At 53.3% G+C, this 18,437-nt stretch overlaps 1 protein-coding gene across 5 annotated transcripts in view; it reads left to right on the forward strand.

The window, feature by feature from the left end:
* MEF2D (myocyte enhancer factor 2D) overlaps positions 1-18,437 on the forward strand; it is an 80,646-nt gene that overhangs the window by 28,406 nt on the left and 33,803 nt on the right. For all 5 annotated transcript variants that reach the window (XM_081968644.1, XM_081968643.1, XM_081968645.1 and 2 more), the window contains one exon: positions 17,251-17,531. In XM_081968644.1, coding sequence (XP_081824770.1) covers positions 17,478-17,531 — 54 coding nt within the window. In that variant the 5' untranslated portion in view covers positions 17,251-17,477. The remainder of the gene's footprint in view (positions 1-17,250; positions 17,532-18,437) is intronic.

Raw genomic sequence — 18,437 nt, forward strand, 5'->3', positions numbered from 1 at the left:
TAAAGGCTTGTGGTTGGAGAGTCCCCTAAAACCAGCATGACATGATCACGCTGATCCCATATTTGGGGGGCTGCCACAGAGAAGAGGGGGTCCACCTCCAAAGCACCAGAAGGCAGGAGAAGAAGCGCTGGGTGGGACCCAACCAAGGAGAGAAGCAATGGAGAATTAAGAAGGAATTTCCTGAAGGAACAATTCATCAGTGGAGCACCTTGGGTGCTTTTTAAGAAGACCTTTGTACAGGGTTTCCTTCTTAAGCAGGGGGTTGTACTACTAGAACACCTCCAAGGTCCCTTCCAACTTTCTTATTTTGTTAACCCATTCCTTCTCTGTCTCCTGGGACGGACAGCTGTGGGAGAACTGGAACAGTTTTGCAGACAATCTGCTGCTCGGTGAGATTGGCTTCAGGCCCTCTTTAGGTCTGGGCTTTCTTCCCTGGAACATCCCTCCAGAGTACTTGCTGACCTTTTGGTGATCTCTTGATAACTTATTGCCCAGGAGGTCTGGGGCTTTAAAAAGTTGCTGACTTCTGTGCAATTGGTTTTTAGAGAGCTGCGGATCTGGCAGATTTCCCCAGTAGCAAGCCTGTTGCAACTCACTGCCCAGGATGGTCACCGTTGCTTGCTGAGGTGGCTTGTGGCATGTTAGTGGTGCAGGAGGAGGAGGAGGAAGAGGAAGGGCTCTCCCCTCCCCCACAAGTGGGCCTCCTTTCTTCAAGGGGCAGAAGAGTCTTCAGGCCCGGTTCTTTGTGCTGCCAGGATTTCCTGCGAAGGCCCGGCCCTCCCACACCTTCCGTTTGCTGAAGTCAGCCGAGTGACCGCTTGCTCAAGGGACACGATCCTGGGACTCACAGGCAGGACACCCCAGGGGGATTGGGGGCAGGGGCTCTTTGCACCACAGGGTGACTGTTAAAGCTCTCCGAGACCCCTTCCTCCCCCAGGCTGGCTTGGGGTCCGTTCAGTGGCATGGAGCAGCCCTACCCACAAGCAAGGGATCAATTTTGTTTTTCCTTGCTCCAGCCTCTCTCCATCTGTTGGTTTCACTTCTGTCTCTCCCTGGGCAAGAAGGAAGTTGATCAGCGAGACTGAAACTCGTGGTTGTAACAGTCGCAGCCCCACATTGCTCTGGTTCACCACATGGGTTAGGATTCTCTAGTAGGGTGCAAGCGCATAGAGAGAGAGGGGGGGGGCTAAGAGTTGGCTTGTCCTATTCCATTGTAGTGCAGCCCAAAGGATGTTCTTTCTGTTCTTTGAGAGAATATATTTGGGGAAACCCCGGAATAATTGTGTGCTCTGCAGAGCCTTTGAGTGCAAGGCCAGGTGGGTCTTCCCAAAGATTCCTTGGCCCGCGGGGACACAGGGAAGGGGGTGGCTGGGGTAACCCAGGGAGGGTCCCTGCTTTAGATGTCTCTGAGTGAGAATAGATGTAGCTGGAGACCTGGAGTAACAGTCCTGCCTGAGGCACGAAATCTGTCTCTGGACTGAACTGGTCATTCTCTCCAGCCTCCCTGGAAAACATGCCCACTTTCATGATTCTGTGTACCGACCCTTATTTTACAAGCAGCGTTCATCACAAAACAGTTTCCTTCAGCCCATCATGAAGTGCTTTTACAGGGGGAGGGGGGGATGATGCAGCTGTGGATGTGAGTGGGAGGATGGGGTCCGAGGAAGGAGCTCCCGGCCAGCCCCTCTCAAACACAAGCTCCCCTATGGGGCCTTTATAGAGAGCAGAGGTGGGTGGACGAGGGAGGCAGCTCAAAGCCTGACTGGGGGTGGGCAGCCTGTGATCCTGGGGGGGGGGGGCAATGGCAGCAGAGATCCTCAGACTCTCAGAGAAACCTAGAGTCAGCAAGCTCTACTGGAAACTGATATGCCAGATTCTTGTAGTTTTTAATCTTCAGCCGGTTGAGTTTTATAGTTTTAATGCGATTTTATATGTCCTTTAATATTTGACTGGAGCCATAAAGAGTTGGTTGAAGATGGGTGGCCCTATAAACATTTTAAATAAATTAAATAGATTGAGGCCAACCTCTGCTCAGTATGGGTTGCAGGTCATAACCTGAAGTCTCTCTTCCGATCCCGGATGGCTGGCTCTGCCCAGGGGCCTCCGTCTTCTAGAGCCACCGCCAGCCTTCAGAGGCAGCTGGATGGAGAAACCCCCCCCCCCTCCCCTACCCCCGTTTGGGCAGCATGCACAGAGCCTGGCTTTGCCCAAAGGTGGTTTTTTTCAAGAGGCAACTGGACAAGAAGCTTCTTCAGCTCTAGCAAACGTCTTCAAAGAAAAACAAAGTCCAGTTGCCTCTTGAAAAAAATAACCTTTGGGACAACCGTGACCTGGACGACTGAGAAGCTCCCTAGACTGAGCCTGGCTTGTTCTTGGTGTGTATGTGTGTGTGAGAGAGAGATGACAGGCATGGGGGGGGGGGGCTAGCACGCCAGAGAGGGAGACAGTCCGGAAAGGCTGGGAGCTGAGGGATTTTGTGTGGGGGGGGGGGGAAGTGTTGTGTGCCATTCCTGCCTTCAAGTTGCTCAAAAGCGTTGAAGACCCTAGCTCTTTATCATTCGGTGGGAAAAGGAATGGGGTGAGGGTGCGGAGGGCCAGCCCGGAAGAGCCAGGCAGCCTTGGGATGGGTTGACACTCTTGCAGTGGCCCAACTGCCAGGCTGGCCCTGAGCTTCAGCCAGGGGCATCCAGCCGCTCCCTTTCTCCGCCCCAGGTTGTGTGATGGACAGCTCTGCCTCCCAATCACCTTCCAAGGTGAGGGGGCGCCCCTGCCAAGAGTCGTGGGGCTTTGGGGGGGGGGCAGCCGGGGGTCCCAGGAAGAGGAAAACCTTTCTCCCTGATGGGGAATCCGCCCTTTTAAGTCTTTTTCAAGAGAAATGGTGGAGGAATTAAACTGTCCTCCTAAGCAGTTCAGGATTTGTGCTGAAAATGGTTGCATCTCTCCCTTCCTGGCACGTTGAGGGATCGGCTTCTGGTTCAGCCACTCTAGAGGCCCAGTGGTTCTTTAGGAACAGCCTGACCGCGGAATCCAAGAGATGTTCTCACTCTGCCACCTTCGTGCCAGGAAAACAACTCAACCGCGTATTGTGTGAGTGTGACAGGAGCACAGGGAAGTCAACGGTTGTGGCCATACTGGAGGGGGGGGGGGTCTCCCCTGGACGGAGGCAGCTGGCTGGCTTTTGTTTTTCCCTGGGAGAAAACCACCTGAAGGATGTCGTGCCTGGAAGGAGTGACTTCAGCAAGACTGCTTCCTGGGGTCACGTGGCGGGAGAGCTGCGGTGAAGCCAGGCCGTCCGTCGGGGTCTGGGAGTAGAGTCTCATCCACGGGGTGCCTTTCCCAAGAGCGAAGTCTACGGCAGGGGCGGAGTCAAGGGGGAAGAACCTGATTGGCTCCTCTCAGCTCCTGCCCCTCCTTGGCCCGCCTGCCCTGCCAGCCGCTTGCCCCCTCCCCTCGGCCCTCAAGAGGCTCTTTCGGCTTCATCCAGCTGGTCAAGAAGAACGCACCCACCGGCTTGGTGGAGCCTCTTGCCTGGGGAGGTGCTGGAGCAGAACCTCTGGATGGAGGATTTAGGCCCAGCTGAGGGGCAGCTGATGCCAGCAAGAGCCCAGGGCTGGGAGCTTCTCCCACCTCTGTCACTTGAGCAATGTGGCTCTGTGTGTGCACTTATGTCGTTCCCATAAGTTTTTTGTTGTTGTTGTTGTTGCTGCTTCTCTGTCTGTAAGGAAATCCTGGCATGCAGAATACTTTGTTTTTTTTTCTTATTAATTTAATAAAGGTTTCTTCATTTGGTGTAATGTGTATTTTATTGGGTAAAACCCTGAAACAGAGTTTAAAACGAAGACAAATGCAGCACTGGACATTGTGAGTCTTCTTGGGAAATAAAAGGATTGTGACACTTTGCATAGGACACAGGATGGGAAGGTGTGAATGGGTCACCCAATCATTTTTGCGAGTGTTTCTCCCAAGGACAGGATCAGAAATGGAGGCATCTGTGCTTTAATTTATCTACAGCCTGAGAGAGCGAGAGCTGTTTTCCTGCCAAGGTCAGAGGGGTTTATATCCTGGGGGGGGGGGACTGGGGTGGGGGGGGGAGGCATTTGCTGGCTGGAGCACGAAGCAGCCTTGGCCTCCCTCAGCCGCAGCCTTGGGGAGTGCAGCCCCGGCAGAACCAGCTTCTTTAGGGGGGGGGCTTAGAAGGACTTTCTGGTGGTCCGATGTGCTGGCCATCAGGCCCCACAGCGCCCTGCGAGGGGGCAGCCGAGGCAGGGCAGGGAAGAAAAACCTCTTTCTTCGTGCCCAGCCGCTGAGGTGCCCACTGGGCCTGGCTGGCTTCCCCGCAAGGCTGGGGAGAAGTGGGCAAGGATGCCGTCTTCCCGGCGCCTCTGAGGGCTGCCTCACTCTTTCCACTGGAGAGTTAAAATTAGCAACTCCCTCCTCTTCCCCCCCTCCCCCCCAAAAGGACGGGCATTGTTTGAAGAGAGCCTCTGCTGCTGCTGCTTCTTAAAGCTCCCGGCCTTTGGGGAAACAGGACCGGCTCAAGCAAGGTCACGGATGGGGAGCCTGGGCCAAGCACGGCCGGGCTCCGTTTTCCTGTCGGTCGCCTTCGCCTTTTTTTATGGAAACCCCCAAAATAGACGCTGGAGGCCTGTGTCTGGGGAGAGGCCTCCTCCTCCTCCTGCCAGCATCATCGGCTGAATGGCTGCTGGGTCTTCAGGAGCCGCAACTTCTGCTCCAAAGCCCCAGGGAAGGTGCTGGGGAGCTTCTCCAGGCCTGGCTGGGGGAGGGGGGGGCGGTTGGAGGGGCCTGGGTGCAGGTACATAAATGGCAGCAACCGCTCATGGCATGAAGGCAGTTATTGCTGGAAGCCAACGGCCAGGCTTTCATTCGGCTGTTTTAAGTCTTTAATTGGTGGGTTTAGCCTTGTTGATGGGTTTCCTCGGCTCCTTGGTCATGTTGTGGTCCCCCCCCCCCCCATAAATCCATCCCAGGGCACCGGCCTCTTGCTGTGGGGTGTACAGGAGGGAGTCCAGAACTGGGGTGTTCATTGCCAGTAAGTGACCTTCCGTGGTCAGAAGCCTCTTGAAAAGGTGCAGTGGTTTCCCCATAATGACATTGGCCGAGGTTGAGGGAGACGACCCGTTGCCCCCTGTGCCAAGGACACACCAGCTTCCATCCCTGGGGCTTTCAGTGGGCCAGGGGAAGGGCCGCCTCGGCTGGTCTCTCCAGCAAATCAGCCGAGGTTTTGGGTTGAGGCACCCTGGAGCAGATGTTCAGCCTGTCCAAGGGCTTAACAAGCTTACCAAGTTGATGCATTCAGAGGAAAGAGCCATAATTGGATTAGGACGGTGGTCCTCAAGAAAGGAGCTTAACCCTTTCCTTCGCTCCGGCACCTTGATTACACCCCAGTATCTCCTGAACCAGAAAGGTGTTTAAGCCCTTTCTCTCACTGGAGCTGATCCTGGGAGTCAGACAGAAGGTCTCCAAGCCAGTCCACTTTCTCTTCCCTGCTGCCCTGGGAGGGCGGCCCAGTGTTGGGTCCAGAAGGTGCCTGGAGGGTCAGCCACGGAGGTGTCATGATGCTGGCTACCCTGAGTTTCTCTGAGAGGCCTTTAGTTGGTGCACAATCGGTCTGGTTTTATTGTCTGCCCCTGTCCAGCTGCTCTTTAGAGCCAGCAAGGGACGTCATGGTGGGCACCAAAGACCCCCATACCCCACCCATCTCTGCATCCTGTGGGCCCAGGGGTGGTGGGGGAGGGGTGCTGCCGGTGAGAGAGGCAGCTGTTCCCTCCCATCCCTCCTTCATTCTTCCCCTCTCCTGCTAAACCAGGAATCTTGGTTTGTTTGGGTTTTTGGCTTGGAGGCTGGTGGAGCTGCAGGATGGGGTTCCTAGGCCTTGCAACCCACCTACCCACCCTCACTCACTCACTCACTCACTCAGGGTCAGGCTGCAGATTGAGTTGTGTTTCTTGGGGGCAGCAGAGTTTCCTTGGCCGCCTGCTGTTCATCTCTGCACACAGAGGGATGACGGGTTTGGAAGGGGAGCCGCTGGCGGTGGCCTTGGGAGCAGCTCCTGCGGCAAAGAGCCCCAGTGCCCGAGGTTGACCACTTCGGGGCTGCAATTCAGCAGCCCCCCCCCTCTTTCTCTGCACCACCTTCTGCTGCCTCTTCTCCCCAGTCAGAGCTTGGAGAGCGAAGGTTTGCGCCCTCTCTTTGCCCATCTGGCAAATGGCAGCAGCTAAAGAAACAGGCTGAAGTTTCTTGGGCTGAGGTGGGCCCAGGTAGCCCCTTGGTTGCCTTCAGATGACCTGTTGGATTGTTGGCTTCGTTCTCTTTGCTTGACCCAGGTTTGTTGTGTGCTGTGAATTCAGCCCAGCCATTGCAGGTGCTGCTTCAGGGCAGGTTGGTTTTTCTCTTCTTCTCCCCCCCCACCCCCCCATCACAGAAGGGCCCGAACTCCCTTGGCACAGCAGAGGGGCTTTATAGCTGCCCAATGAGGGAACCTGAATGCCCTCTGAGCCCTGAGATGCAGCTGGTGGGCTTCCCACTCGGAGGGGGCGGCACAGGGCAAGGCGGAGGCATGCCTCGGCCACAAAGATACAAGGGGTCTTTAAAAAGTGACTTACTGTATGACCAGGACTCACACTTGTGACCATCGCTGCATCCCCACAGTCACATGATGAGACTTCAGGTGCTGGGCAACTGGCGTGTATTTATGATGGTTGCAGCATGGGGGGAGGGAGAGGGGCGATCCTGGGATTATCATCTGCAGCCTTCCTTGGGAGCCTCTGATAAGCAAAGTCAGTGGGGGAAGCCTGGTTTGCTTAATGACTGCATGATTCACTTAAGAACTGTAGTGAATTGTTTAACAACCGTGGCAAACAGCTTGGGGCACAACTCACTTAACCATTGCTTTGCTTAACGGCAGAAACCTTGGCCCCAAGAGGCTTCCCAGGAGAACCAGCAAGCCCACTCCCAGCATCCCCCGAGTTGGAGAGCACTTCCTGTCCCAGGGAGGTCCCGGAGTAGCCTGGCTTTCCACTTTCCCTGCTGTAATTCCTGAGAGGAGCGAGTGAGCGAGCGGCCTCTCGTCTGCCACCCTCAAGGGCCTCGTTATCAGGGATCTCGACTTTTGCAGGGACTGGAGTGACAGCTAGGTCTCTGGCAGCCCCACCTTAGTGCAGGGAAGCGGTGGCTGGTTATCTCATGCCCTGCAGGGTGCTGCGAGCGGGGGCTGCAGGTGTTAGCAGCTTCCCTTCATTTAGAAAAGGAAGCGGCATGCAGCACCGGCTGCTTTGAGCTGACTGCAATCACCTATGTTGCTGCTGTTACGCCACCTTTGGACCCAGGGCAGAGGATTCCTGGCAGGTGGAATGAGGGCTTTGCCCTGTCCTCGCCTCCTTCCTCGTAAACCCTGCCTGGGCTGGAACTCTGTTTGCGGAGTTGAAGAAACGCTCGGTTCCTAGAGTCCAAAACCCTCAAGTTGGCCTACGAGTCCTCCTCTGTTCCTCTTTCCCCGCAGAGGGAAGCCCAGCTGAAGGGCCAGAGCTCCTAGCTCCCTGGCCTCGCCATCAAGCTGCTTTCAGACCTCTGGGAGCCAGAGTCCTCCTCCGGCAACATAAATCTATCACTGCTTGTCCTGCAGTGATGGACCCTGACCTTCTCTGCCTGGCGTCCTTGAAGAGTTCTCGGCCATCCGAATATGCCTCTCCTCCTCCGGTGCCTCTTGACACGCCTTCCTTTCTGCTTCAGCTCTGTTTTTCCTCCAGTTTCCTGTCAGGTGCAGTCCGAGAAGTGTCCCTCCTCTCTCTCTTCATGCAGCTCTTGTACTAAGGGTGTAAAGCCAGGCGGCCACTTGATGCCTCAGCCCAGTTTGGGGCGGGATCTTTGAGGAGTCTTTGTAGAACAGTGTTTGGGGCACCTTGCTCGTCCAAAGGATCCCTTACGGCTGCAGGGTTCCCGTGTCTATGAAGGAAGTCAGCCAATTGAAACATGAGATAAGATTAGCCCGGTCTTGCCAAATAGATAATTGTGTTCCAGTTGCTCTTAAATGTTTCTGGTTGCTCTTATTGGCTGGATCCTCCTGAATCCCAGCCACCGGATTCTGCGAAGATTTAAGGTGTAAAGATTTGGTCAGAGGGTCCTTCTGCTGGCCCTGGAGATGCAAGCTCAGGTGAAGGTAGCATTGGCTAGGCCCTCCCTGGCTTCAGTCCTGCTCCTCCTGCTTCTCCGCCAATCTCTTAACGGAGAGCTTTTCAAAAAGCTGGGAAAGGTTCAGGGGAATGACCAAGGGCCACTGCCTCTTTGTGGGAGCCCTCAAAGGAAGGCAGGTCAAAAGCCGCCTTGTGCAGCCGATCAGGTGAGGAGGGTTTTTCTCCCTACCCCTGTGGTCAGTGTGGTTTTTGATGACAAGGTTCAACGGCAGGAGGGTTTTTAGTCTTTTCCCCCTGTGTTTTTAGTGAAATCGATGTCTGTTTCTTCAGAGCCATTTCACATCTAATTTAGAGCCAAAATCTGCAGTGTCGGAAATGAATTCTCAGTTATGAAGTTTGGTGGAAGATAAAGACCGGGTAGGGGTTCCTCCCCCCCCCCCAAACAAAAAGAAGACAAAAGGAAAGTCCTGAGCATCTCTAGAAAATGAGGCCAGGGGGTGCTGGTGTTTTGAAAACTGTTTTCAGTCCCAATTGATGTGACTACCCACTTGCCAAGCTCCGCTTGCTGGCTGTCAAGGAATTAAAAACATCAGATTTCATTGGAATCGACGTCACATCGGATGCCATGGCAACCTCTGGACCTTCTGGCCTGGGAAGCAGAGAAAGGAGGGAAGAGCCTCCCTCTACTTGGAGAGTGTTCACAGAGGATTGCCCTGGTCCCCTCCCGAGAGAGTTGGAGAGTTGCAGGGCGGTTGGCACCGAGAGCTCTAGGTGGCACCAGCTTTTTCCAGAGCATGCTGAAGTTGGGGGTCAGGGCCGATCCTCTCACTCCTTTAGAGAGAGACGGAACATGTTTCCAAGCGCTACCTGAGGACTCAGGTATGAAGCTCCAGTGGTTCCCACCCACCGTGATCACACGACTGAACTTTGGGCACTCAATAACAATGCTGAATTTATGGCCATCACAACTCTCAACGGTCCTAAGTTGAGGACTAGCTCTACTGGTGCTTGGAAGAAATGTTGGTGGCCACCATCTGAGTTTAGAGCAGCAGTGATTCCCAATGTGGAGCCCATGCCCCACGGGGGGGGGGGAATTTGATTTTTAATGGGGGGCAATTTGAACCTTGTTTAAACCAAGTTAATGGCCTTTTAGGCTTCCTCCACCTGAGCAGAGTTCACTTTTTGAGTGAAGTAAGAATTATATGTCACCCGGGGGGAGGGAGGGAGGGAGGGGGGGAGCATCAGGATTTTAAAGGTGCTTGGGTGGGACATGGCCCCCAAAAAAGGTTGGGAACCGCTGATCTAGAGTGACTGGGTGACCTTGCGGGACTCTTCATGGCTATATTATGGCAAGATGCCAACTTTTAAATCCCTTCCCTCCCCACCCTTTTGCCAGGCTTTGCACCCACAGCCAGATTCTTAACCTTCCTGGATTCACATAACAGGCTGGAGTTGAGCAACTTCCTGGCCGGCAACAACAACCTAACCCCATGATGGCGAACCCCTATGGCACCCATGGCTCAGGTGGCACGCAGAGCCATATATGGTGGCAGGCCAATAGATAGAGATGGTTTTAGGTTGTGTAGTGCCCTTTTGACAGTGTCTTCAGTAAAATCAACATGTATTAGTTCGCTGCAATTAGTTGAGGTACGACTAGAAATGAGGAGGAGATGCCATGGCTGTTGACAAAGGCTGAACTGAAAAAAACGCGTTGAAGAGATTGGCCTTAATGGCTCCATTGTTGCAGTCTTCCCCGTTATGGCCTTTTAGAAGCGGGATAGGTTTTTTTTATAAGTTGTTTTTTTTAATTTATGGACAAACAAAGATGAACAAAACATAAAACATGCAACTTTCATCAATTACATATAGCATGTCGTTTGGTTACATCACCGCTTTCAGTTATATATGAAAATCACAAATTATCCATCAAATATACATAGGTATATGTAGAAGTGGGATAGTTTTTGAGTCTTTAAGTTTGGTGTTTACGAAATTACGGAAGGATCTGGTGAATTTTGTGTATAATCTCTTCCTCCTGTTTGCAGTGGCAATTGGTACATTCTAAGGTTTTGTGTCGGTTTTTGAAGTTAGCTACGTAGCCAGTTTCCTTTTTTTTTGCCAAAGTTTTCTTTTTGGATTGGAGTTTCCTTATTGAGATGGGCAATTCGTTCTTTTTGGCTGTGGGTGTTGCAAAAGATTAATCTACATATAGATTAATGACACTTTGCCAATCTAGAGATGAGAGGTGGGCAGCTACGAGATCGCAGTTTGCTTTTTTGAAGCTGTATTTAGGAGTCGTATTATGAGATTCTTTGTAAGGATGTAAATTTAGACAGATGCCAATCATACTGTGGTCACTGTTGGAAAAAGGCTCTTTGATGTGTAGGTTATAAATTGGGCAGAAGATTTGGGGGTGGGGGTGGGAGGGCTGCATGGGATGTTGCTGGCCCTTCTCTGTTTTTCTGGATCTGGGAGAACATGTTAGAATGAAACTAGATTAGTTTTTAGTACACAAACTAGAAAGCAATAAAACAAATGTGAGAATGGCAATAGAACAAGGTAACCTTTCTATGAAAGAAGGGCCATGTACTGTAGTTCCGAAGGAAAACCTGATACATTATACCGTGTTTCCCCGAAATTACGACATGTCCTGATAATAAGGCCATGCCATATTTTCCTGTGGGGAAAAATCTACGCCCTCCCCCAATAATAAGCCCCCTGGACAACCCCCCCCCCTCCAGCCAGGCAGAGTGCCATTCACCAAGCTAGCGATATCCCGAAGGCGCAAAGCCGGGGGGGGGGCAAAGGTGCTCACATTGTTTGACGCCTTTGGGATACCCCCAGGTTGGTGGGTGGCACTGTGCCCAGCTGGAGCGGGGGGGTTGCTGGGCAGCTGCTCTCACGAGCAGCCGCCCGACAACGCCCCTTTTCAGCCGGGCACTCACCAACCCAGTAATATCTCAAAGGCGCTAAGCCGCGTGGTTCTCTGCCCGGCTGGAAAGAGAGGTTGCACAAGCACTTGTTCTGCCTCCAGCTCGCGTGCCTCCCAGCCTCACCATGCCCAGATCTCCCTGCAGGGCGGGGCCAGGCGGCGGCGCCACCGCCATGCTCCAAGCATAACCGGCTTCCAAACTCCGGAGATCCGCTGCTGAGTCTTCCGGGACTACGCTCTATGGTTGTGGGCTGGCTGCGGGAAGACTCTCTGTCCCACCAGAGTCTTCCAATAGCCAACCCACAACCATAGAGCGTAGTCTAGATCTCCTGGCATGTCCGTGTCCATGGAGGAATCCGTGTGGAAAGAGGAGGCCATGGGGGACCAGGAATTGTTGAAGGATGAAGACCTCCCTCCTGACAAGCCCACATTTTTAGGCTTATTTAAGCCCTCTCTTTTCAAATCAATTTTACACAAGGCCAGGAATACCCACTCAACTGGCTACTCTTGCCCAGGGGAAGCAGGATCCCAAGGGGAGGGTCTTTTCCAAGAGAACGCCCCCACTCAAGATCTGGTCCCCGTCTCACAATTATTTGTGGCTGTGGTTCGGCACCAACATAACACAATATAAATACAATATCATACAATAACATATACGTAACCTGGACTACAGGGTTTAAAAAAATTCACATCAGAAGCTTTGAAGAGCTTAATGGTTCTTCTAAACTTGCTTCTTACTCTAATCCAACAACGGAAATGAATGACCCTGCTGGGACCCTTGTTTGCTTATGGCCAAATAATATACTTGGCGGTGATGTTATTTCCCAGACGGGGTGTGTCTAGAACGCAAGTGTGCCATGAAAGGGTCTCGATCCCCTCTTCTGTGGCTCCGGACTGTGTTCATGTGTGTCTTTGTTGCCCTCTTGGAGTTGTCTGAATTTTTGCAACCAAATTCTGGTTCACGTGCTTGCATAAATTCAGATTTGCCTGCATTTGCATTCATTTGGGGCTTCTGCTCGGGCATCTAATCTCTCTTTGCATCCTCAAGGGTTAGAAGCCGGACTTTTTTTTTCTTTTCAAAATGAAAAAGAGAGTCAAGTGCCTCCAAAGATCTGGTGCTGTGCCTGCTCAGGCAATCACGTCTTCCCAGGCCCAGAAAAGCCCCCCCCCCGACACCTTTGCGCTTGGGGGCTGGCAAAGCCCCTCTCTCTCCAGGCCCTGCTGCTCACTTTGCCGCCTGTTTGCTGCAAATGGCTGCCATCCCTGTCCTGTGTTTGCCTAGTTCTCTTGCAAGCAGGGGGAAGGGGCTTGGCAAGGGGGGAAACCTCTGTTGCATAGTAATAGTTGCCATGGAGACCATTCCCTCTGCATCCTTGCATCCTGGCTGCCTGATGTTCCTCCTTTGGTCCTGCCTCACCGTAGATTGGAGAGAGAGGCTAGGATGGGAGGGAAAGGTGCCTTGCTCTTCGCCCCCCCCCTCTCTCTCTCTCTCGAGGGCACCAGCAGGAAACAGCATGTGATGCCCCTTGGGAGGGCAAGGAAAAGGTCCTTCCCACTTGCCACCCACTCCCCATCTGCCCTCTTTCCCTCCCCCCCCTCCCCGCCGCTCCTTGCGAGCCAGCTCTTCTTTTGCAAACTAGGTCATGCTTTCTGCCCGTCTTCCTGATAAGCACCACATGTGCAAGTGCCTGCGAATGCCCGCCCTCTGTTCCGAAAAAGGTCCCTTCACGCAACCGCCTGCCTTCCCTGCCCTGGCACATTTGTCTTCCTCTTCCCAGGAAATGTTCCACTGGGCACCCCTTCATCCTCCATCCCCTGCCCTGCTTCTGGGCTGAGCAAAGCCTTGGCTTCAGCACTTCCCTCGCCCTGAGCTCCCCTCCCTGGAGGCCTCTCAGGGCCACTTCAGCAGGCCCTGGAGCTGGCCTTGCAAGGCCTTGTGGGGTGCTCGGGGGCCTTGTGCTGAGCAAACGGACGTCACTGGTTTTCCCAGCCCTTGGGGAATGGCAGGCTCCCCAAACTCATTCCAGCGGAGCCAGGCGTTTTGTACAAATGGGGAACAATTGTGTTTGTCTACCATCTCTTGAATACAAAAAGCAAATCCCCAGCCTGGTTTTTTGCAAGAAGGTTTTGGGAACATTCGAGGCTCAGATCTTTCCTTGGTGCTGAAGCTCACCGAATGCTTAGGGGGACGGGGAGGGGCATCTTGGTTGTCTTTGCTTCTCAGGGTTCTTGCAAGCAGGGCAGGACCCCTCCCTGGGCTGTGGCTGTGCAAGCGAGTGGAGGAAGCACCCCGTCCTTCCATCTTAAGCCAGCAATTCCGCTTATGGTGGAAAGTAGCTCGGCCGCAGCCAGACCCCTCCCAGACAGACCTAGGAGTGCTGGTTAAAGAGGTAGAGGAGGTCAGAAGAGAGGAAGACTCAAAGGAGGCAAGGTGTTAAAAAAAAGTTATGATATTTATGTATTTGCTTACCAAGCACATCTAAATTATATTAAAGTAACCCAAATATCTCTACAATCCCCGAGGCTAGTCATAACTTTTGAGCACCCCTAATGTAGGGAAATTGGGAGTTGGAACATGGGACCCGCGTCATGCCACAGCAATCCTCGGCTGCCTCAGCCACGAAAGGCAGGCCCCAGACAAGCCATTGCTCCTCTTGGCCTGCACTGGTCAGCCCAGCACTCGATTCAGGGCAGCGCATTTGAGGAAAGATGTGGGCATCCTGGTGCACGTCTGGAGGAGGCAACCAAGACATCAGGACTCGGGCACAAGGAATGGATGGAGACCCTGGGGTGGGGGTGGGGGTTAGCCTGAAGACGGGAAGAGGCTGCCAGGACAACCCGACCCTCTTCAGACATTTCCAGGACTGCCACGTAGGCCACAGGGCAGTTATCTGTCCAGGTTGTTCCAGAAGAGAAGAGAAGGACGGTGGGTTGAGGTTTAATTCTGGCTGGACATCAAGAAAAGATCCATTAGGCCATCAGGGGTGGGGGTGGGGTGGGCCATCTGTTGGGGAAGCTGCAGGGGCAGCCCTGGGGGGGGGGAGGGGTGGAACTCTGGTTTTGGGATAGGGGACAGATTTTGATTGGGGTGACACTGCATGTGGCCTGCTAGGGTCCTTGAGGGGCACGTCACTCTCCACATCGTGCTGGGCCCCACGGCTGTTGCCAAAGGCAGTGTTGGCATAGCCCAGAGCGACATGCGGGCAGAGATGCTAATGCCATCCTTCCTTGGGTTGATGGGCTCCGGGTCCAGAAGCAGGACTCGTCTTTGCCCAGATGGTCAACTGGGGAGGGATCTTACTGAGAGGCACGTGCGAATCTTGCCTGGGCTCAGCTGGGGTTCTTCGGGTTGGCAGAAGGGGGGTGTTGTAGGGTGGGGCGCTCTTGCTGGCTCCCCAAGTGCCCCTTCCTGTGTTGGTTGGGTGCTGTGGAAGCGAGTGCAGCTCCTGTGGGGCACCTGGGCTGGGTGCAGCTGGCAGCTGTTCTCAGAGTCCTGGGCTGCAAACAGGAGTCTCTCTCTCTCTCTCTTGAGAGCACATTAAAGACTTTGGCTGCTGGCTGAGGCTCTGCTTTCTCCAGGAGCCAATGCAGAAAAGACCCACAGTTGCAGTGAAACACACACACACACACACACACACACACACACACACACAACGTGCCCCCAAGAGGCCTTCTTCCCTTTGGGATGGAGAGTCCACTTTCCTGCTGCTGAGTCACTGGGTGGCTTTTAGGATGGGGGCTCTGTTGAAGCTCACCCCTTCCACAGCAGCCAGGTGGGCGCCTCCGGCCTGGCAGACCTCCTTCCAGCTACCTCGCTTAGCTTGCCCCACGGACTGCCAGCCCTGCGCCAGACAACTGGGCAGAAAAGCCCCTTGTGGCATCTGCTGAATGAAGTGGCGCTTCTTCCCGTGATACGTGATCTGGGGCTTGATTGTATCTTCACACTCACCACAGCTCCCAGCCGGGGCCCCAAAGAAGCCTCCCCAGCTGGGTTTATTCCAGCTGCTATTTGTGGGGGGGGGGGGACGGGCACTTCTGTGGGTGGCGCTACCCTCCCAGGATGCTTTGCCTTCAGTGGCCTTCAGATGGGCTGGGCAAGATGCAGCAGCAGGAGAGTCCACACTGGCCTGTGATGAGCGGAGGCATCTTCTGGATTCGGGACATGGAGGAGATGTTGGGGGGGGATTCTGGGGGGTCTCTCTGGCTTGTAAACAACGGCTTGGATGCCACCAGAAATCCCGTCCCAGCTGGGCCAGAAAGCGCCTGCAAGGAAAGAATGGAGGGCTGGTTGTGTTGGCTTTTTAGGGAGGGGGGAGATGATCAAGTGTCCAGGTACATTTGGGGTGAGTGTCCTTTTGGAATCCTCTGGAGTTTGGGGGTTCAAGCGGAGCCCAGCCCAACAGGCAAAGTGATGGGCGTCTATGGGTGATGTGCCTGCATTTCCCCCCCCCCCCCCCCGACAGTGCTCTGAAACCTCTTTCAATCCACTTGGACTCCTGTGGTGGCCGGACTTGAATCTGAACAGAATCTCGAAGCTTCCTTCCCCCATTGAGTCCCCAACTCCTGGCTTCCTGAACATCTGGAGGCAGCTGAACTCCCAGGAAAAGCTGCATTGGAGGGGGGTGGGGGTGGAGCAGAGGAAGAAGGCCTCTGAGCGTACGCAGGTTCCTCCTTTGGGGACAGAAAAGGGTACTCCCCCCCCCACCAGCACTCAGCCTCTGTTCCCCTCCCAGAGCATACTGGTAATTGGTGGAAAGGTCTACTGGGCAGTCCCAGTGGACTTGGGACAGTGGGGGATTTGGCTGAGAGGTGGCTGTCTCTGTGGGCCTCCTCCGGTTCTTTCAAAAGGCCAAGCACCCATGTGGGAAATGCATGTTTTGAAAGAATCACAAACCACGAATTGATTGTTGGTTGTGGCTCTTTTGTGCCCGCACAGGCCAGGTGTGTGCAGTTTGCACTTCCTGTTGTGCTGTTCTGGGGTTTAAGTGTTGTGAGTGGAAACTTTTCTTCCACTTCCCTCTCCCCCTTCCTGGGGGGCAGAAAGGGACGATGGCGCCTCCGACCTTCCCCGGCATCAGAGGCCTCTCTGTCCTCTCGGGGATCATAGAGGCCGAAGGGACCGAAGAGCTCATCAAGTCCAACCCTGAGCACAAATTCTGTTCTTTCTTTTGCTCACTGTTGCTCTCCTGTTGTGTTAATGACTTTAATTATTCCTTTTGGTTTTTTAACATTTTGCTGTTCGTTGACCAAACAAATGTTACTGATTGAATGATTGATTGAAGGACTCAAGAAGTCTAAACCCCTTCACCACATCATCTCCAATAGATTATTAGGTAGCCTCTGTTTGAAAACTGATCAACTTTTAGTTATCCGATTTTTAATTTTTGCACGCGGGCATTTTTTTTGCATGTCTGAATGCGTTTGTTGCCCTGGGCTGACCTTGGCCAACCTCAAAAGAATGGAGTGGGGTTCAGGTGGCACGAGAGGAAATCTCAGACAGAGAACGGAGGAAACCAGCTCATGCCTGACGAGGGAGACTTGGCCAAGTGTGGAGCTGCTGCGGGGCTTTTTCCAGGCAGGGGACCCACAGATTCCCCTCTCCTCTCCTGCTCCCCCTCCCATTGCTTGGGGGAGGGGAGGGACCCCGTTGCTTTCTGAAAAGGGCAGGTTGGGCGTTGGGAGGTTGTCTTGCAGCCGGCTGTGCTGGCCAGTTAGGTCATGGCGGAGGGGCTGCCGTTCCTGGGCTTGGGAGGCACTGGGAGCAGCTGAGCTCCTGAGAAGATAAGCCCAAAGGCAGGAGGCCCAGGCAGAATTCTGGTGTTTCCAGGGAGAATCAGAAGGAAAAGCAGCCTCCTGTGGAGAAGTTGCCCCCCAACTCCCCCTTTCCATTTCCTGGGGTGTTTTAGGGGGGAGGATTTTTTCAGGAACCTGCTGCAAGATTGTCAGGGGGAAATGGGGTGAACTGTGCCCATGGTGTTTTCCCTGGTGTGGTGTGTGTGTGTGTGTGTGTGTGTGTACCAGGATCCCCAGCTGATTTTAGAGGAAGGTGGGAGAGAGAGGCGGGTCATGCAGCCCCTGAGAGTTTGGCCCTAGAGATCAGCTCTCTCTCACACACACACACACAGCCAGATTTTTTAACCCCTTCTCCTCCCTTCTGTTTCCCTGCAGGGCTCCTGCTGTTCTCTCTCTTATGACTCCCCATCTGGATTTATAGCGAGTGGAATATCATGAACTGAAGAAATTTACCCTTCTGTTTTTGCCTTCTTAATTTTTTCCCCTACTTTTTTTCCTTTTTTTTAAAGAAAGTTGTTTTTTTATGATAACACTTTGAGGTTTTTTTTTTCCTTTTTAACCTTTTTTGAAGTAAACATTGAGTCACCTCACCTCGTGAGAAGATGGGGAGGAAAAAGATCCAGATCCAGAGGATTACGGATGAAAGGAATCGGCAGGTCAGTCGCATGGATTGGCTTTATTTGTCTGTGTCCTTAATTGATCCCAATTGATTCACAGAGAGGCCTCTGCCTTCTTGCTGGTAAAGCAAAGGGGATCAGAGCCAGAGAGAGAGAGGCTGCCTGGCTTTTGTGCCTGTTGGGCTTTTGGTGGTCTGAGGTGCCCAGAGGGATCCTCTTTGGGGGCTGGGTGGGGGTAGGGCTCTCGGATGAAGAAGACTCATTTCCAGGGCCTGGCCTCTGGAAATTCCCAACCCTTATCCTTCTGCCTGGGGACTACATCCCCAGCTGCCTTCTGGTTCTCGTTTGGATGGTCATACAGCCTAGCGGTTAGACTTCAGCCAGGAAGCACTCACCGGGGGAAGCAGGGTGGCTTCTGCTGATGCCAGGAAGCCTTTGAAGCCTTTTCAGTTCAGAGCTGATCTGGGCTGTCACTTTTCTTTTCACATATTACTCAATAAAGGCAAATCCCTTGGATAGTTTCAGTGGGGCAAAATGGACTTCAGAATCTTGTGGACAAGGTGAAGTTTTCTGCTTTGCCAAGTGCTGGACCACTGAGTAAGGCGATTCTCAAGGATATGGGCTGGAAAGCCATGCCTGCTCTCGCTCATCTCCAGGGTGTTCAGCTTCTTCCTCAAAGTTCCTGGGGATTCATCCATCCACCCAAATTTAGGATAAGGGTCAAGGAAGCAGTTTCCATTTTATGTAACTTGAGACTGCTTTATGTCATGACACTGATACCAGCTCTTCTTTCCAACTTCCATGTCCAACTTTGCAGGGAGCCCCCCAATTCAGACTTACTAAAAAGAGCAGTTAAATCAGCACATTTCTGACGTCTTTTGGAGTCTCTGGGTGGGGAAGATGATGGGGTGGTTCTAAGCTTCCCATATTTCTGCCTTGAAGTAA

This window comes from Natrix helvetica, assembly GCF_964273705.1.
Source record: "Natrix helvetica genome assembly, chromosome: 16".
Lineage (NCBI taxonomy): Eukaryota > Metazoa > Chordata > Lepidosauria > Squamata > Natricidae > Natrix > Natrix helvetica.